The 19,513-nt window shown below is 45.4% G+C and overlaps 1 protein-coding gene across 1 annotated transcript in view; it reads right to left on the bottom strand.

The window, feature by feature from the left end:
• Positions 1-219: 219 nt before the first annotated feature.
• The window catches only part of KCNMB2 (potassium calcium-activated channel subfamily M regulatory beta subunit 2), a 501,876-nt gene continuing 482,582 nt past the window's right edge, over positions 220-19,513 (bottom strand). The window contains exon 5 of the mRNA XM_044292337.1: positions 220-504. Within this exon, the coding sequence (XP_044148272.1) occupies positions 220-504 (285 nt within the window). The remainder of the gene's footprint in view (positions 505-19,513) is intronic.

A 19,513-nucleotide genomic window follows, 5' to 3' on the forward strand; every position in this document is an offset into this window, starting at 1 on the left:
TGGAAATAAAATAGAAAACCTAAATGACTCCAATTTCACTTTCCTCCATGACATTGTTTGCATATAGAACAGATTTTGCATTATTGCTCTACTTAGAAGAATATATTAAGGAACTTATAAACAGACTGGCACATTACAAACTTAAGGTTCTTTGGTGAAGAATGAAAAAAAAAAAAAAACAACAGTATTTTGTTGAAAAATAAATTCTTGAACTTGGTTTTATCTGTTGATCCTTTGGATTCTCTCGCATAGAAGTGAGAGGTATTGAGTGAGCTTCACCATGGCGACAATAGCGATTCCACCTATCATCATACATGTCGGCCAAAATAATGAATGAAATAATACATTAGAACTGTAGAGTTTGATCAAAATGACATTCTTTTGATTTCCTTCTGGGTCATAGAAACACGAAAAACGTTGACGCTTTCGGAAATTTTCCATTATGATATTGACAAGTGACAAAGAGTCTTCAAAGTTTTTTCCACACCTTGGTATGTATGAACACTGAAATGATAAAAAAGATAACATACATTAAAGGCTGATATCTGAACTGAATCACACTTTTAAACATGCCATTGAGACAGTTAAAGCGCCCTTAGAGATGGAGCCCAGCCCATGATGGGGCCCTAAACCTTGTGTACGGCAAGTACAGAAACATGAGCAGGACTCCCCTCTACATTTTTAGCAAATAGAAGGGTGAGAAATTTACAGAGGGGTCATGGAAAGGATGAAACAAACACAAGACTCCTCTCTCCTGTGTGGTAACACCAGTCACCATAATGGGGGGCCCGATTTAAATCTTGCTATCTGGCCTGCTTATTTCAATGTACGTCACCATTCTTGGTGAAAAAAAAGGCTCTTAACCTCACGTTGGTATCATATTCTGCAGTGTATAATTTCTAAACAAAACATTTCACTCTGAATGTATCTGTTATCTGAAACAATGGGTAAATGATAATTACAGTTTAGAGATAATTTTGCCTCTCATCCAGTCTTTACCAGGGAGAAAGAAATGTTCAAGTTTTTCATCAGAATCATCTATACGTTCCCTGCTGTGCCCCGATCATGCTGTTATAAATAATAAATTAGGCTCAGAAATTAGAGTGAAATGAAGCTCACTTCAAAGACTGTGCGTTGCTAATTCTAGACCTTTAATACAAACCTTTTCAGTATGACGTGTCAATGAAAAGGTCTATGCCTGAAAGTTAAGAAGTACTCTATTAGAAATGTTTGTGATTCTAGATCTTAGTTGCATATACAGTATATCTACCGCTCTCTCTATACTACATATACTGTAAAATAATGCCAGGTGGTGCAACTCTGAGACCCTGCCCCTAGTTCGGATGTATTCTGCTGAATTGATTGGCTATTTAACATTCCTCTAATCAAGTGCGTTGCTATTGTTCTTTAGTGTATCATATTATGCTATGAATTGTTCATGTAATAGTTATTGACCCACTGAGGGTGGCTACTGCCCTGGCTTGGACTTACCCATCAGGGAGTCAGTGAATCTCCTGCTGGGCTCTTAATCAAGACTTTGACTGGGGATAGCAATAACTGCAATAATTGACCTCCTTGGTCTCCAGTCTTCTTCTGCTCCAGGTGACACCTGGGGCACAGGGTTCTGACACTGTCCAGATTCAGGCTATAGTGTGCGGTGGCACACACAATGTCCTGGCTCAAACTAGCATCAGGAACCAGTGTGCAGAGGTGCTTACAGCAAAGAACCCGAAAATGAGCCATGGTGAGTTACATAGTTACACACTGTAGTTAGCGAATTATGGTCTGGAGTCTAAAATCATTTAGGGCTCTAGGGTCTGATTAATATTGATTTCTGCCTGGATTATAATGAATTTTAGTGTATAGCCTAGATCTGAATTAATTTTGTTGTATGGTCTGGGGTGAGAATTATTTAGGAGTCTAACAGTTTGCTATGGGGTCCATCATTTTCTAGTTATGCAACTGATTTAATCTGTATCCACATCTCCAGACACTATTATTTTGATAGTATAGTATTTAGGGGCATTGTGTTACACTCTAATGAAAAGTGATGGGGCACCTGGGGCACATGCGGGCACTGGTTATAGCAGCAAAATGACAGGGCTAAAGAGAATTTGTGTTGCCATAGAAGTTGCAGATGTGTTGCAGAACTATGCAGTTGTCAAGAGAAGTCATGGCAGTATGGGCTAGTAGGAGAGCAAAAGGAATGTGGATAACTCCAACCAGAGAAGGAATTATGTATGTGTCACCATATTTAATAGTTATGTTTTCAGCTTGTGACTGCATCAGAGTCTAGTCTGCAGCATGATGATACTCTGCAGAGTGCTTGGTATCTGGATACTTTATAATCACTGTATGGCAGTGTGATTGATTTCTAATGTCCGGTTTAGGGTAATTGTGTTGGTGCCAGAGCTATGACACAGTAAGGGAGTTGTAATGCTGGGTCTTGTTACAGCCAAGAAAAGCCTCTCTGCACGATTGCATCAGTCGCATGACCACCACAGCCACTATGTATCTCAATGATTGGTAAAAACTGTTTCTGCCTTTTATCTTGGGTGCTTAGTAGCTTCTAAAAGCTAGGCATCTAACATTCAGCTGCCGAACTGCATGAGCAGCTTGTACAGAGTTGTGATTTAAATAAGCAGCAGTGAAAATGTAAGGATCTGCAGTAAATGTATGGTGGTTGGTCATTTATTCCTAATATGCATTAACCGATTAAAACCCAATTTATACCAAACCCTCATATAGCTATATTAATGAAAAAATAGCAGTCGGCCGGCGTGGTGACGTCATACGTCACTGCATGAGATTTTGCGCGAGAGCTTCAAGCACGATGGCCGCAACGGCCTCTACACTCTCAAATGGATGAGGTAAGTATGATTAATTTTTTTTACTGCCATTTCAGGGAAAGTCGATTCATTACTACCAAGCACTAGGAAATTCCACTTTGTGTCAAATAGAATTTTTCCTGAATTTCAGATCGAAGCCCACTTCATGAACTTCGATTCGCTCAACACTAATTCTAACTATATAACTGGTTTGGTATTAAGGGGGTTAAAGTGACCCTCTCTCAAATTTGGTTTTGTTTTGCTAACTGTTGTGTTTTCCCTAAATGCGCATGTGTATGAGGCCTAATAAAGAGCAGGTAACACTTTCATGTAAGGTTGGGTCCCATTAATAAGGCATCCCAATCAGTCATGGCCACTGGTGTTACTGGTAATAGTCACATTTTTATTCCTTTACTCTGCAACATTAGAAAAAATGGTTGTGATGACTTTTCAAAGGCAGTTAGCAAAGATGGCAATTGCTGAGGGACAATAGGCAACTAGCAAAAATAATAAGAAAAACTGGTTGTTCGTGCAATGGAGAATTTTTTTTTCTTTTTTTTTTTCTTTGCGAGAATTTTTTTTTCAAATCATGTTAATTGCTTGCCTGGCACTTCACCATTCCTTTTTTGTTTGCAGCATCCTATTTCAAACATTTAGAAAATCCGGTCATTGTTTTTTCCAAACTCTGCCAACACACTCGGTAAGCTGCTGCCAGCCTCATTTATAATTCCCTCAGCTCCTTTCTTCTTCGCTTGCATGCATATCTTTGAACTGGCTGGCTACAGCTTTCTTACATATTTCCCTGTTTGCAGTCATTCAACTCACAAATCATTTATCTCAAAGACAACACATTTAAAAATAGCAGTGTCCATTATGTAGGAGGAATACAGTAGTTACCTAATATTTTCTTTTCCATTTTCCTTACAGCAGTTTGCTTGTGTTCTTTGTACTGTAAGAGTCACTTGCAATCGAACAATCCAGGTAAGAGGCATTGAAAACCTCTTCCCTTATTGCTTAAATGAACTGATATGAATTTTCTAGAACTTACTAATATTGCAGGGTATAATAAAGGATATTCCACTGCATATTTCATCTTATTGGCACCTAATGACTTATGTTATAGGGTAATGACTGACCAGTGGTTGGGCAGGTGGCTCTTCCATCTCACTTTCCTATGTCTTTAGCCAATATCTTAAAGATGTTTTCTAGTATGTTGATACTGACGACCTATTCACAGGATAGACTATGAATATCTGATATGCAGGGGTCTGACAGCCTGCACCCCCAATGATCAGCTATTCCTGAGTGGCTCTAGCACTGGAACTACACATCTCCACCCACTTTGTAATGAGTGGAGGTGGTAACTGCAGCACTGCTTCCATTCACTTCAATGGGAACAGAACTGCAGTAACTAGCACCATCTGTTACAGAGAGGATGGCGATGTGTAGTTCCAGCACCAGGGCAGCGCTGGAACAGCTGATTGGCGGGATGCTGGGTGGCAGAACCCTGTGGATCAGATATTGATGGCCTGTCTTGAGGAAAGACCATCAATATAAAAATTATGGGAAACCCCATTAGGGGACGGCATGGTGACAACCTTCCTAAGCCTGATAAGTACTGTATGTTTATTCCCCAGTACAGCTTTGTACACCCCAATAGATAGCATATTTTGCTCAAGGAAGTTTTCTTGCCTAACCTTCCTGCATCTGCTAGAGGCACTGTTTGATAGTCTCTCTTATCTGGCTCATAGAGGGGTGGGGTACACCTAACAGGGCTTATGGATGCAATTTGTCTTCATAAGACAACCATTTTATTGCAGTTTACAAAATTGAATCTATCAGTCCATCAGAATGAAAATGAAAGCATATATGCGCCACTGACAATACTATCCCATAGGTTTTATTTACAATATGAATATCAATATTGGATTGTTCTATAAACACATATATTTCACTTTAACCCCTTCGCGACCACCAATGTATATGCAAGGCAGAAGTCACATCTTTAAACATGGCTTACACGTGCAGCGCGCTCCATAGCCGCTGGCTTTCTGCTGTTTCAAACAGCAGTGACCCGCGGCAGATGTATGAAATCAGCCATAAGGCTGATTGCATACATTAACCCATAAGATCCTGTGATCAAATGTGACCATGGCATCTGAGTGGTCCAGCAGCGGGAGTCGCGCGCTGCCGTAACATCACTCCCCATCTGAGATTGAGAAACCTGTTATGCTATAGTAAAAGCCTGAAGCTTCAAGCAGGCTTCGGTATCTATTAGTAAAATATACACCAGGTGGCCGCACTTTACTGTTTTATTGAAAATGAAGTGTTCAATGATGGCTATATAGCCATCACAGAACACAATGGGCAATCTAACGATTGCCAGTTATAGTCACCCAAGTCATTTAAAAAAAAAATATATATAAAAGTTCAAATCACCCCCTTTCCCCAAAATCAAAATACTTAACCAATAAAATAATACACATTATTGGTATCGCCATGTGCAAAAACACCCTTACTAATAAACTATAATATATATATCTCGTACGGCGAATGGCATGACAAAAAATTAATAAACAAATAGAAATGGACAATTCACCATTTTTTTTCACTTCAACTCCCCCAAAATATTTTATAAAAAGTGAAGTCAAAAACTCACACACACTTCAAAATGGAATCACTGAAAAGTACAGATCGCCCCACAAAAAATGTGCCCTTACACAAAAAAAGTTATAGGGGTCAGAATATGCTGATGAAAAAAAAATTAATTTCTTTCAAGTTTTTTTATTTTATTATTAAAACGCAAGATAAACTATACTAAGTGTGGTATTGTAATTGCACTGACTTGGAGAATGAAGGTAACAGGTCAATTTTACTGCATAGTGAAAGCTATAAAAACAAACAAACAAACATACAACTGTGGCACAATTGCATTTTTTCCCCCCAATTCCACCCCATTTGGAATTTTTTACCTGCTACCCACTACATTGTATGCAACCATACATGTACCATTAGAAAGTACAACTTGTCCAGCAAAAATAAGCCCTAATAAGGCTATGTGAACAGAAGAATAAAAACAAGTCCTGACTCTGGGAAGGCCGGGAGTGAAAGCATTAAATTACAATATTTAGCCCTTGAAATGTCTCATTACAGATATATATTTTCAGAATTGTCACATACATATTTTAAACATATTCATCATATGAACTGGCCATATTCATCAGAATAAGGGAGTTACTTCTAGTAGTAGGTTGGGGCTGGATATGCGGTACCTTTGGTTTGAATATGAATGGGGGTGAGTGTTGGGCACCATTTCCTTGCAATGAAAAAAATCTTTCTTGACAACATCTATTTCAATATTTAGAAGTTTGACATTTCAAATAAGCTTTTAACAACATTACTTGGCTACAGGAAAGATAAATCTAGAGACTGCTGTATAATATATTATAATAAATGTGGTACAATGTGAGCAGAGAATATAAACTATTGCTTGGAAATGGGAAAGCCTGAATCCATCATCTATGATAAGTAAAATGTATGAGTAGGAAGCATGGCAAATATTTTTTGTTGCTTAGGATTTTTGGTCAGAATTTTGTCTAGCACATGGACGTCTTGAGATATGAAATATGGTTATATTGTATTTAGGTGGTAAATATAAATATAGTGGTATAAAAACATACAGTAAAATTGCGAATGAGCATGCTTGCAATGAAAAAATTAAAATAACAAAATGTAAAGTTATACTAATGACGACAGTGATAATAATAGTAATAATTCCAGTAGCGGTATAATCTCAGATTTCCAGCACTGTCTTACCCTTCACTTTTCTTGTGCAGATAAGACCAGGAACAGGAACATACTTGCCAGGTTTTGGGTGTCAGAAGCCTGGAGACACCATTTTTCTGATGTCCTCTATTGTCATATCTTAAATTTTACTACATGTACCCTCACAGCTTCACAGACTGAAAACCTCTTGACAAAGAAGTCACCACTTAGGCTACTTTCACACTTGCGTTCGGGGCTCCTCTTGTGAGCTCCGTTTGAAGGCTCTCACAAGCGGCCCCGAACGGATCCGTCCAGCCCTAATGCATTCTGAGTGGATGCGGATCCGCTCAGAATGCATCAGTCTGGCACCGTTTGTCCTCCGCTCCGCTCAGCAGGCGGACACCTGAACACTGCTTGCAGCGTTTGGGTGTCCGCCTGGCCGTGCGGAGGCAAACGGATCCGTCCAGACTTACAATGTAAGTCAATGGGGACGGATCCGTTTGAAGTTGACACAGTATGGCTCAATTTTCAAACGGATCCGTCCCCCATTGACTTTCAATGTAAAGTCAAAACGGATCCGTTTGCACTATTATGAACAAAAAAAAACTAAACATGGCAATGTTTATGGTAATGCAAACGGATCCGTTCTAAACGGATCTAAGCGTTTGCATTATAGGTGCGGATCCGTCTGTGCAGACACCAGACGGATCCGCTCCGAACGCAAGTGTGAAAGTAGCCTTACAATCAAAGATTTGAGTTACCGCCCTTATGCTCAAGATAAACCTGATTCTTACCGTTTAGACATGGGATACTACTGCTGTTCTTAGATGCAATCCAGAATCCAGAGGGGGAAAAAATCAGCAGTCTGGTTTGAACTTGTCTGGAAGGAGCACCTATATAAGCAAACTAGAAATGCAAGTTTCTAAAGAGTGTATTAGACACCCCGATGCTGCAGATGATTGTTGGGAGGGATGCATCCCTCACGGCAATCGTCAGATAGCTAGTGGAGGACACCGCTGCTATTACATGGAGCGATGTCCTCCATGGCTTGGGTGGGAGTGATGAAGGGCAGTGGTGTTGTAATATTTTAAGCATGCTTAAAGATCACTATTTGCTCATTCATCGGGCATTTGGAGGCAGTATTAGACTGCCAGATGATCAGTCATCTGCCAGAAAATCGGGCACTCTAATAACCCCTAAATGGGTGATTCAATCCCTATAATGACCCCAAGAATGCCCAGACCCCTCCTCTAGAGCATATTTACCTGCTCCCCGACACTCATGTCCCTCCAGATCCCTGCACGGCCGCTGCTGCATCTCCCTGTTGGGTAGATCAAAATATCGGGTGATGGGGGGAGCAGCCAAATAGCAGGCAGTGATGGTGACCAGCCTTCCCAGAATCACGGGTGACACTAGTGAGCACTAGTTATAGTCTAGAGGAGGGGCCTGGGCATTCTAGGGGTCAATATAGGGATTGGATAACCCCTTTAAGGGTTTTGAGTGTGTGACTTAAGTTGGCCGATGAAGAGGATGTCAGTTCAGGGATAGCACTGCTGCAGCCAGACACTTCCTCTGCCAGTCAGGAGAATGTCAGTTCCAGTAAGCAGGGGACCAGGAGAGCAGGGCAGGCCAGACAGGTGCTGGTAGCGGGAGATTATCATTTGGGGTACATAGGGATCATCGAACAGTGTGTTCATGGGAGGAAACAGAGGGCCCCTGTGCAAAGAATGTGAAGGGGGTTTAGAGTTTTATGTTTTTAATTTTTCTTTTTCAATATTTTTTCTCCCCTTAGGGCATTTGAACTCGAGATCTATTGATCTCAGCTACTACATACAGCAGTATTACCAAATTTCTGTATGTAATTCTATTGCTGGCTATGTATTACTCCATGCCATAGGCAAGGATTAATAATACATAGTGATGTGTGGCAGCAGAAGGCACACCAAACAGTAGATTAGGGAGATTAACAAATGGCTCAATAATTTGTGTAGTAAGGAGGGGTTTGGATTCCTGGAGAACTGGGCCGACTTCTCTCTCGGCTACAGACTATCATAGGGATGGGCTGCACCTCAATGGGGAAGATGCAGCTGTTTTGGGGGGGAGAAGATGGCTAGAAGGTTGGAGGAGTGTTTAAACTAGGAACTAGGGGTAGGGTAATTACATTATAGGAGGGGAGGCAGACAGAGACCATGGGCGAGGTAATGGAACTGTGGGAGGAATAGAGGGAGGGACTAGAGCAGTTCATAAGGGAAGATGTATGGTAAAAAAATATACAAAACTTCTTAATTGTATGTATACTAATGCCAGAAGCCTGACTAATAAAACTGGTAAACTGGAATCAGTAATGTCTGAAGAGGACAATATCATAGTGGGAATAACTGAGACATGGCTGGATGATAGCTATAACTGGGTGGATACCTTTCAGGGTTACAGTCTGATTAGAAAGGATCATAAATAACAGAGAGGGGAAAGGTTTGCCTTTATCTAAAGTCCTGTCTAAAGCCCACACTACAGGAATATATAAGTCATAACTAGAGTTGAGCGAACACCTGGATGTTCGGGTTCGAGAAGTTCGGCCGAACATCCCGGAAATGTTCGGGTTCGGGATCCGAACCCGATCCGAACTTCGTCCCGAACCCGAACCCCATTGAAGTCAATGGGGACCCGAACTTTTCGGCACTAAAAAGGCTGTAAAACAGCCCAGGAAAGAGCTAGAGGGCTGCAAAAGGCAGCAACATGTAGGTAAATCCCCTGCAAACAAATGTGGATAGGGAAATGAATTAAAATAAAAATTAAATAAATAAAAATTAACCAAAATCAATTGGAGAGAGGTCCCATAGCAGAGAATCTGGCTTCACGTCAGCCACCACTGCAACAGTCCATTGGCATATATTTAGGCCCAGCACCCAGGCAGAGGAGGGAGGTCCCGTAACAGAGAATCTGGCTTCATGTCAGCAGAGAATCAGTCTGCATGTCATAGCAGAGAATGAGGCTTCACGTCAGCCACCACTGCAACAGTCCATTGGCATATATTTAGGCCCAGCACCCAGGCAGAGGAGGGAGGTCCCGTAACAGAGAATCTGTCTTCATGTCAGCAGAGAATCAGTCTGCATGTCATAGCAGAGAATGAGGCTTCACGTCAGCCACCACTGCAACAGTCCATTGGCATATATTTAGGCCCAGCACACACACAGGCAGAGGAGAGAGGTCCCGTAACAGAGAATCTGTCTTCATGTCAGCAGAGAATTAGTCTGCATGTCATAGCAGAGAATGAGGCTTCACGTCAGCCACCACTGCAACAGTCCATTGGCATATATTTAGGCCCAGCACCCAGGCAGAGGAGGGAGGTCCCGTAACAGAGAATCTGTCTTCATGTCAGCAGAGAATCAGTCTGCATGTCATAGCAGAGAATGAGGCTTCACGTCAGCCACCACTGCAACAGTCCATTGGCATATATTTAGGCCCAGCACACACACAGGCAGAGGAGAGAGGTCCCGTAACAGAGAATCTGGCTTCATGTCAGCAGAGAATCAGTCTGCATGTCATAGCAGAGAATGAGGCTTCACGTCAGCCACCACTGCAACAGTCCATTGGCATATATTTAGGCCCAGCACACACACAGGCAGAGGAGAGAGGTCCCGTAACAGAGAATCTGTCTTCATGTCAGCAGAGAATTAGTCTGCATGTCATAGCAGAGAATGAGGCTTCACGTCAGCCACCACTGCAACAGTCCATTGGCATATATTTAGGCCCAGCACACACACAGGCAGAGGAGAGAGGTCCCGTAAAAGACAATCTGGCTTCATGTCAGCAGAGAATCAGTCTGCATGTCATAGCAGAGAATGAGGCTTCACGTCAGCCACCACTGCAACAGTCCATTGGCATATATTTAGGCCCAGCACACACACAGGAGAGGAGAGAGGTCCCGTAACAGAGAATCTGTCTTCATGTCAGCAGAGAATTAGTCTGCATGTCATAGCAGAGAATGAGGCTTCACGTCACCCACCACTGCAACAGTCCATTGGCATATATTTAGGCCCAGCACACACACAGGCAGAGGAGAGAGGTCCCGTAACAGAGAATCTGGCTTCATGTCAGCAGAGAATCAGTCTGCATGTCATAGCAGAGAATGAGGCTTCACGTCAGCCACCACTGCAACAGTCCATTGGCATATATTTAGGCCCAGCACACACACAGGCAGAGGAGAGAGGTCCCGTAACAGAGAATCTGGCTTCATGTCAGCAGAGAATCAGTCTGCATGTCATAGCAGAGAATGAGGCTTCACGTCAGCCACCACTGCAACAGTCCATTGGCATATATTTAGGCCCAGCACACACACAGGCAGAGGAGAGAGGTCCCGTAACAGAGAATCTGTCTTCATGTCAGCAGAGAATTAGTCTGCATGTCATAGCAGAGAATGAGGCTTCACGTCAGCCACCACTGCAACAGTCCATTGGCATATATTTAGGCCCAGCACACACACAGGCAGAGGAGAGAGGTCCCGTAACAGACAATCTGGCTTCATGTCAGCAGAGAATCAGTCTGCATGTCATAGCAGAGAATGAGGCTTCACGTCAGCCACCACTGCAACAGTCCATTGGCATATATTTAGGCCCAGCACACACACAGGCAGAGGAGAGAGGTCCCGTAACAGAGAATCTGGCTTCATGTCAGCAGAGAATTAGTCTGCATGTCATAGCAGAGAATGAGGCTTCACGTCAGCCACCACTGCAACAGTCCATCGGCATATATTTAGGCCCAGCACACACACAGGCAGAGGAGAGAGGTCCCGTAACAGACAATCTGGCTTCATGTCAGCAGAGAATCAGTCTGCATGTCATGGCAGAGAATGAGGCTTCACGTCAGCCACCACTGCAACAGTCCATTGGCATATATTTAGGCCCAGCACACACACAGGCAGAGGAGAGAGGTCCCGTAACAGACAATCTGGCTTCATGTCAGCAGAGAATTAGTCTGCATGTCATAGCAGAGAATGAGGCTTCACGTCAGCCACCACTGCAACAGTCCATTGGCATATATTTAGGCCCAGCACACACACAGGCAGAGGAGAGAGGTCCCGTAACAGACAATCTGGCTTCATGTCAGCAGAGAATTAGTCTGCATGTCATAGCAGAGAATGAGGCTTCACGTCACCCACCAGTGCAACAGTCCATTGGCATATATTTAGGCCCAGCACACAGGCAGAGGAGAGAGGTCCCGTAACAGACAATCTGGCTTCATGTCAGCAGAGAATCAGTCTGCATGTCATAGCAGAGAATGAGGCTTCACGTCAGCCACCACTGCAACAGTCCATTGGCATATATTTAGGCCCAGCACACACACAGGCAGAGGAGAGAGGTCCCGTAACAGAGAATCTGTCTTCATGTCAGCAGAGAATTAGTCTGCATGTCATAGCAGAGAATGAGGCTTCACGTCAGCCACCACTGCAACAGTCCATTGGCATATATTTAGGCCCAGCACACAGGCAGAGGAGAGAGGTCCCGTAACAGACGATCTGGCTTCATGTCAGCAGAGAATCATTCTGCATGTCATAGCAGAGAATCAGGCTTCACGTCACCCAACATTGGAACAGTCCATTGGCATATATTTAGGCCCCGGCACCCAGACACAGGAGAGGTTCATTCAACTTTGGGTAGCCTCGCAATATAATGGTAAAATGAAAATAAAAATAGGATTGAATGAGGAAGTGCCCTGGAGTCCAATAATATATGGTTAAGGGGAGGTAGTTAATGTCTAATCTGGACAAGGGACGGACAGATCCTGTGGGATCCATGCCTGGTTCATTTTTATGAACGTCAGCTTGTCCACATTGGCTGTAGACAGGCGGCTGCGTTTGTCTGTAATGACGCCCCCTGCCGTGCTGAATACACGTTCAGACAAAACGCTGGCCGCCGGGCAGGCCAGCACCTCCAAGGCATAAAAGGCTAGCTCTGGCCACGTGGACAATTTAGAGACCCAGAAGTTGAATGGGGCCGAACCATCAGTCAGTACGTGGAGGGGTGTGCACACGTACTGTTCCACCATGTTAGTGAAATGTTGCCTCCTGCTAACACGTTGCGTATCAGGTGGTGGTGCAGTTAGCTGTGGCGTGTTGACAAAAGTTTTCCACATCTCTGCCATGCTAACCCTGCCCTCAAAGGAGCTGGCATTGACACAGCTGCCTTGGCGACCTCTTGCTCCTCCTCTGCCTTGGCCTTGGGCTTCCACTTGTTCCCCTGTGACATTTGGGAATGCTCTCAGTAGCGCGTCTACCAACGTGCGCTTGTACTCGCGCATCTTCCTATCACGCTACAGTGCAGGAAGTAAGGTGGGCACATTGTCTTTGTAGCGTGGATCCAGCAGGGTGGCAACCCAGTAGTCCGCACAGGTTAAAATGTGGGCAACTCTGCTGTCGTTGCGCAGGCACTGCAGCATGTAGTCGCTCATGTGTGCCAGGCTGCCCAGGGGTAAGGACAAGCTGTCCTCTGTGGGAGGCGTATCGTCATCATCCTGCCTTTCCCCCCAGCCACGCACCAGTGATGGACCCGAGCTGCGTTGGGTGCCACCCCGCTGTGACCATGCTTCATCCTCATCCTCCTCCACCTCCTCCTCATCCTCGTCCTCCTCGTCCTCCAGTAGTGGGCCCTGGCTGGCCACATTTGTACCTGGCCTCTGCTGTTGCCAAAAACCTCCCTCTGAGTCACTTCGAAGAGACTGGCCTGAAAGTGCTAAAAATGACCCCTCTTCCTCCTCCTCCTCCTCCTCCTGGGCCACCTCCTCTTGCATCATCGCCCTAAGTGTTTTCTCAAGGAGACATAGAAGTGGTATTGTAACGCTGATAACGGCGTCATCGCCACTGGCCATGTTGGTGGAGTACTCGAAACAGCGCAACAGGGCACACAGGTCTCGCATGGAGGCCCAGTCATTGGTGGTGAAGTGGTGCTGTTCTGTAGTGCGACTGACCCGTGCGTGCTGCAGCTGAAACTCCACTATGGCCTGCTGCTACTCGCACAGTCTGTCCAGCATGTGCAAGGTGGAGTTCCACCTGGTGGGCACGTCGCATATGAGGCGGTGAGCGGGAAGGCCGAAGTTACGCTGTAGCGCAGACAGGCGAGCAGCAGCAGGATGTGAACGCCGGAAGCGCGAACAGACGGCCCGCACTTTATGCAGCAGCTCTGACATGTCGGGGTAGTTGTGAATGAACTTCTGCACCACCAAATTCAGCACATGCGCCAAGCAAGGGATGTGCGTCAAATTGGCTAGTCCCAGAGCTGCAACGAGATTTCGCCCATTATCGCACACCACCAGGCCGGGCTTGAGGCTCACCGGCAGCAACCACTCGTCGGTCTGTTGTTTTATACCCCGCCACAACTCCTGTGCGGTGTGGGGCCTGTCCCCCAAACATATGAGTTTCAGAATGGCCTGCTGACGTTTACCCCGGGCTGTGCTGAAGTTGGTGGTGAAGGTGTGTGGCTGACTGGATAAGCAGGTGGAAGAAGAGGAGGAGGAAGCCGAGAAGGAGGAGGTGGCAACAGGAGGCAAAGAATGTTGCCCTGCGATCCTTGGCGGCGGAAGGACGTGCGCCAAACAGCTCTCCGCCTGGGGCCCAGCTGCCACTACATTTACCCAGTGTGCAGTTAGGGAGATATAGCGTCCCTGGCCGTGCTTACTGGTCCACGTATCTGTGGTTAGGTGGACCTTGCCACAGATGGCGTTGCGCAGTGCACTCTTGATTTTATCGGATACTTGGTTGTGCAGGGAAGGCACGGCTCTCTTGGAGAAGTAGTGGCGGCTGGGAACAACATACTGTGGGACAGCAAGCGACATGAGCTGTTTGAAGCTGTCTGTGTCCACCAGCCTAAATGACAGCATTTCATAGGCCAGTAGTTTAGAAATGCTGGCATTCAGGGCCAGGGATCGAGGATGGCTAGGTGGGAATTTACGCTTTCTCTCAAATGTTTGTGAGATGGAGAGCTGAACGCTGCCGTGTGACATGGTTGAGACGCTTGGTGACGGAGGTGGTGGTGGTGGTGTTGGTGGTACATCCCCTGTTTGCTGGGCGGCAGGTGCCAACGTTCCTCCAGAGGCGGAGGAAGAGGCCGAGGCGGCAGCAGCAGAAGAGGCCGAGGCGGCAGCAGCAGAAGAGGTAGCAGGGAGAGCCTGAGTGACTTCCTTGGTTTTAAGGTGTTTACTCCACTGCAGTTCATGCTTTGCATGCAGGTGCCTGGTCATGCAGGTTGTGCTCAGGTTCAGAACGTTAATGCCTGGCTTAAGGCTCTGATGGCACAGCGTGCAAACCACTCGGGTCTTGTCGTCAGCACATTGTTTGAAGAAGTGCCATGCCAGGGAACTCCTTGAAGCTGCCTTTGGGGTGCTCGGTCCCAGATGGCGGCGGGCAGTAGCAGGCGGAGTCTCTTGGCGGCGGGTGTTCTGCTTTTGCCCACTGCTCCCTCTTTTGCTACGCTGTTGGCTCGGTCTCACCACTGCCTCTTCCTCCGAACTGTGAAAGTCAGTGGCACGACCTTCATTCCATGTGGGGTCTAGGACCTCATCATCCCCTGCATCGTCTTCCACCCAGTCTTGATCCCTGACCTCCTGTTCAGTCTGCACACTGCAGAAAGACGCAGCAGTTGGCACCTGTGTTTCGTCATCATCAGAGACATGCTGAGGTGGTATTCCCATGTCCTCATCATCAGGAAACATAAGTGGTTGTGCGTCAGTGCATTCTATATCTTTCACCGCTGGGGAAGGGCTAGGTGGATGCTCTTGGGAAACCCTGCCAGCGGAGTCTTCAAACAGCATAAGAGACTGCTGCATAACTTGAGGCTGAGACAGTTTCCCTGGTATGCATGGGGGTGATGTGACAGACTGATGGGGTTGGTTTTCAGGCGCCATCTGTGCGCTTTCTGCAGAAGACTGGGTGGGAGATAATGTGAACGTGCTGGATCCACTGTCGGCCACCCAATTGACTAATGCCTGTACCTGCTCAGGCCTTACCATCCTTAGAACGGCATTGGGCCCCACCATATATCGCTGTAAATTCTGGCGGCTACTGGGACCTGAGGTAGTTGGTACACTAGGACGTGTGGATGTGGCAGAACGGCCACGTCCTCTCCCAGCACCAGAGGGTCCACTAACACCACCACGACCATGTCCACGTCCGCGTCCCTTACTAGATGTTTTTCTCATTGTTATGGTTCACCACAACAACAAAAATATTATTTGGCCCAATGTATTGTATTCAAATTCAGCGGGATATAAATTTGAGGCCTAGTATTTAGGCGCTGGGTGACCGGTATGGATTTACTAACAGAATTAGACTTGGAAATGCACAGTAGCGTGTGTGTGAAGTTATTCTGAATGACCCTATGTGCACCTTGAATATTATATACCCTTTTAGGGATAGATTTCAAATAGCTCTGATACAGCAGAAACCACTAAATTATGAAATTGCTAAATTGGGAATTGTATTTCAACCCAGAACAAAAAATGTGCTTTGACGGACACTAAATAACTTTCCCAGCCACAACAGGACAGCGGTAACGAGAGATTTAGCGGGATATAAATTTGAGGCCTAGTATTTAGGCGCTGGGTGACAGGTATGGGTTTAGTGACAGAATTAGACTTGGAAATACACAGTAGCGGGTGTGTGTGAAGTTATTCTGAATGACCCAATGTGCACCTTGAATATTATATACCCTTTTAGGGATAGATTTCAAATAGCTCTGATATAGCAGAAACCACTAAATTATGAAATTGCTAAATTGGGAATTGTATTTCAACCCAGAACAAAAAATGTGCTTTGACGGACACTAAATAACTTTCCCAGCCACAACAGGACAGCGGTAACGAGAGATTTAGCGGGATATAAATTTGAGGCCTAGTATTTAGGCGCTGGGTGACAGGTATGGGTTTAGTGACAGAATTAGACTTGGAAATGCACAGTAGCGGGTGTGTGAAGTTATTCTGAATGACCCAATGTGCACCTTGAATATTATATACCCTTTTAGGGATAGATTTCAAATAGCTCTGATATAGCAGGAACCACTAAATTATGAAATTGCTAAATTGGGAATTGTACTTCAACCCAGAACAAAAAATGTGCTTTGACGGACACTAAATAACTTTCCCAGCCACAACAGGACAGCGGTAACGAGAGATTTAGCGGGATATAAATTTGAGGCCTAGTATTTAGGCGCTGGGTGACCGGTATGGATTTAGTGACAGAATTAGACTGGGATATGGCCAAAAAATAACCACACTATTGCTGGTTAAATGCACTTGGTGACGGGCGCAGCTTGCCCCTGATGTAGTATATGGCCAAAAAATAAACAGACTATTGCTGGTTAAATGCACTTGGTGTGACAGCTTCACCCTGATGTAGGCTTTAGCCAAAAAACAACCACACCATTGAGGGTTAAATGCACTTGGTGACAGGCGCAGCTTGCCCCTGATTTAGTATATGGCCAAAAAATGAACAGACTATTGCTGGTTAAATGCACTTGGTGTGACAGCTTCACCCTGATGTAGGCTTTAGCCAAAAAACAACCACACCATTGAGGGTTAAATGCACTTGGTGACAGGCGCAGCTTGCCCCTGATTTAGTATATGGCCAAAAAATGAACAGACTATTGCTGGTTAAATGCACTTGATGTGACAGCTTCACCCTGATGTAGGCTTTAGCCAAAAAACAACCACACCATTGAGGGTTAAATGCACTTGGTCGCAGCTTGGATGCACTTGGTCGCAGCACCGCACAAGACACAAAATAGCCGCCGATCACCCCAGAAAAAAGTGACTGACAAACGGTCTGGGCAGCCTAAAAACAGTGAGTGAGCATTTGAATTTCAGCAGCTCAATGATGCACAGCTGCAGATCGATCGATTAATCAAGTGAAGTCCTTTGGAGGAGTTAATCTGCCTAATCTCGCCCTACTGTCGCATCCGCAACCTCTCCCTACGCTAATCAGAGCAGAGTGACGGGCGGCGCTATGTGACTCCAGCTTAAATAGAGGCTGGGTCACATGGTGCTCTGGCCAATCACAGCCATGCCAATAGTAGGCATGGCTGTGACGGCCTCTTGGGGCAAGTAGTATGACGCTTGTTGATTGGCTGCTTTGCAGCCTTTCAAAAAGCGCCAAGAAAGCGTCACAAAAGCGCCAAGAAAGCGACGAACACCGAACCCGAACCCGGACTTTTACGAAAATGTCCGGGTTCGGGTCCGTGTCACGGACACCCCAAAATTCGGTACGAACCCGAACTATACAGTTCGAGTTCGCTCATCCCTAGTCATAACCGAAGTCAAGTTCGGATCCAAGTTTTAAGAAAGGAGAAGCACAGGCAAGAGTAACCTATGTGTGTATCATGAGGTTCTGCAGCAGTTGGTGTGTGTCTTATGGGGTTCTGGAGCAGCTGATGTGTGTATTACAATGTACTGCAGAAGTTGAGGTGTACATTATTATAATGAGGTAGATGGACACTTTTTTGTTGGTGAAAGGGGGGGGGGCATTTGCTACATATGCCTAGGGCACCAAAATACCTTGTCCTGGCACTGATAGTGACCATAAAATAATAACCTCTTCCAATTGTCATTCAAAAGGGTGTTTCTTCAGGAAGGCACAAAAACAGCAAACTTCAAAAAAGCATAATTCGAACAGCTAAGGCTACTTTCACACTAGCGTTCGTCGGTCCGCTCGTGAGCTCCGTTTGAAGGGGCTCACGAGCGGACCCGAACGCAGCCGTCCAGCCCTGATGCAGTCTGAATGGAGCGGATCCGCTCAGACTGCATCAGTCTGGCGGCGTTCAGCCTCCGCTCCGCTCGCCTCCGCACGGACAGGCGGACAGCTGAACGCTGCTTGCAGCGTTCGGGTGTCCGCCTGGCCGTGCGGAGGCGTGCGGATCCGTCCAGACTTACAATGTAAGTCAATGGGGACGGATCCGTTTGAAGATGTCACCCTGTGGCTCAATTGAAAACATTGAAAAAGATAAAAAAAAAATAGAATAAAGTATATACAAGACAGATAAAAGCAGCCAAGCTGGAGACAGAGATTCATTGCCAAAGAGAGTAAAACTAACCCTAAAATGTTCTTTAATTATTTATATTATATACTGTATTTTTCCCCCTATAAGACACACCTTACCATAAGACACACCGAGGAAAATTCGGAAAAAAAAATATTTTGAACTAAAGATGTGTTAAAATTTATGGGGGTGATCTGCTGCTGACACAATGTTATGGGGGGATCTGCTGGTGACATAATATTATGGGGGGGATCTGCTGGTGACATAATATTATGGGGGGATCTGCTGCTGACAATATTATGGGGTATCTGCTGTGACACACTTATGGGGTGGCAGACACTTATTGGGGGTGTACAGTGACACACTTATGGGGGCACTTTAATAACACTTTATTGGTACCTTTTTCACAGGAAAGACTCTTTTGACTGTACAGTGTAAACAGCACTGTAGATACTGCAGACTACAGCACTGACAACCTGTGGACTGGCCTTCTACTGTACACGGTCGCACATAAAATGGAAAATGGACCAGTCACATGGGACGACGTAGAGGCGGAGAAGGCACGTATGAAAGGAAAGCCTGCTCCCGTCCATCGTCAACCTGCTTCAGCGCACTGCCCAGATTCTAAGCACATGGGCAGGAGTGCTGCCGGTCGTGCTCTCCCCTGCACAAAGAAGCGCCCAGCTCTCCCTTGCACACAGAGATCTTTCTTCCAGGCACCTTACATCTGTCATTATGCAGTACAGCCTGAGATGTAGCGGGCACATGCAATGCGGTTGCAATTTTTTTTCTGCCTGTATTCGTCCTATAAGACGCATTATCATTCCCCTCCCTCTTTTGGGGGAAAAAGGTTTGTCTTATAGGGTGAAAAATACGGTAAATAGTAAAAGTCTGATGAGA

Source organism: Bufo gargarizans, chromosome 4, assembly GCF_014858855.1.
Source record: "Bufo gargarizans isolate SCDJY-AF-19 chromosome 4, ASM1485885v1, whole genome shotgun sequence".
Taxonomy (NCBI): domain Eukaryota; kingdom Metazoa; phylum Chordata; class Amphibia; order Anura; family Bufonidae; genus Bufo; species Bufo gargarizans.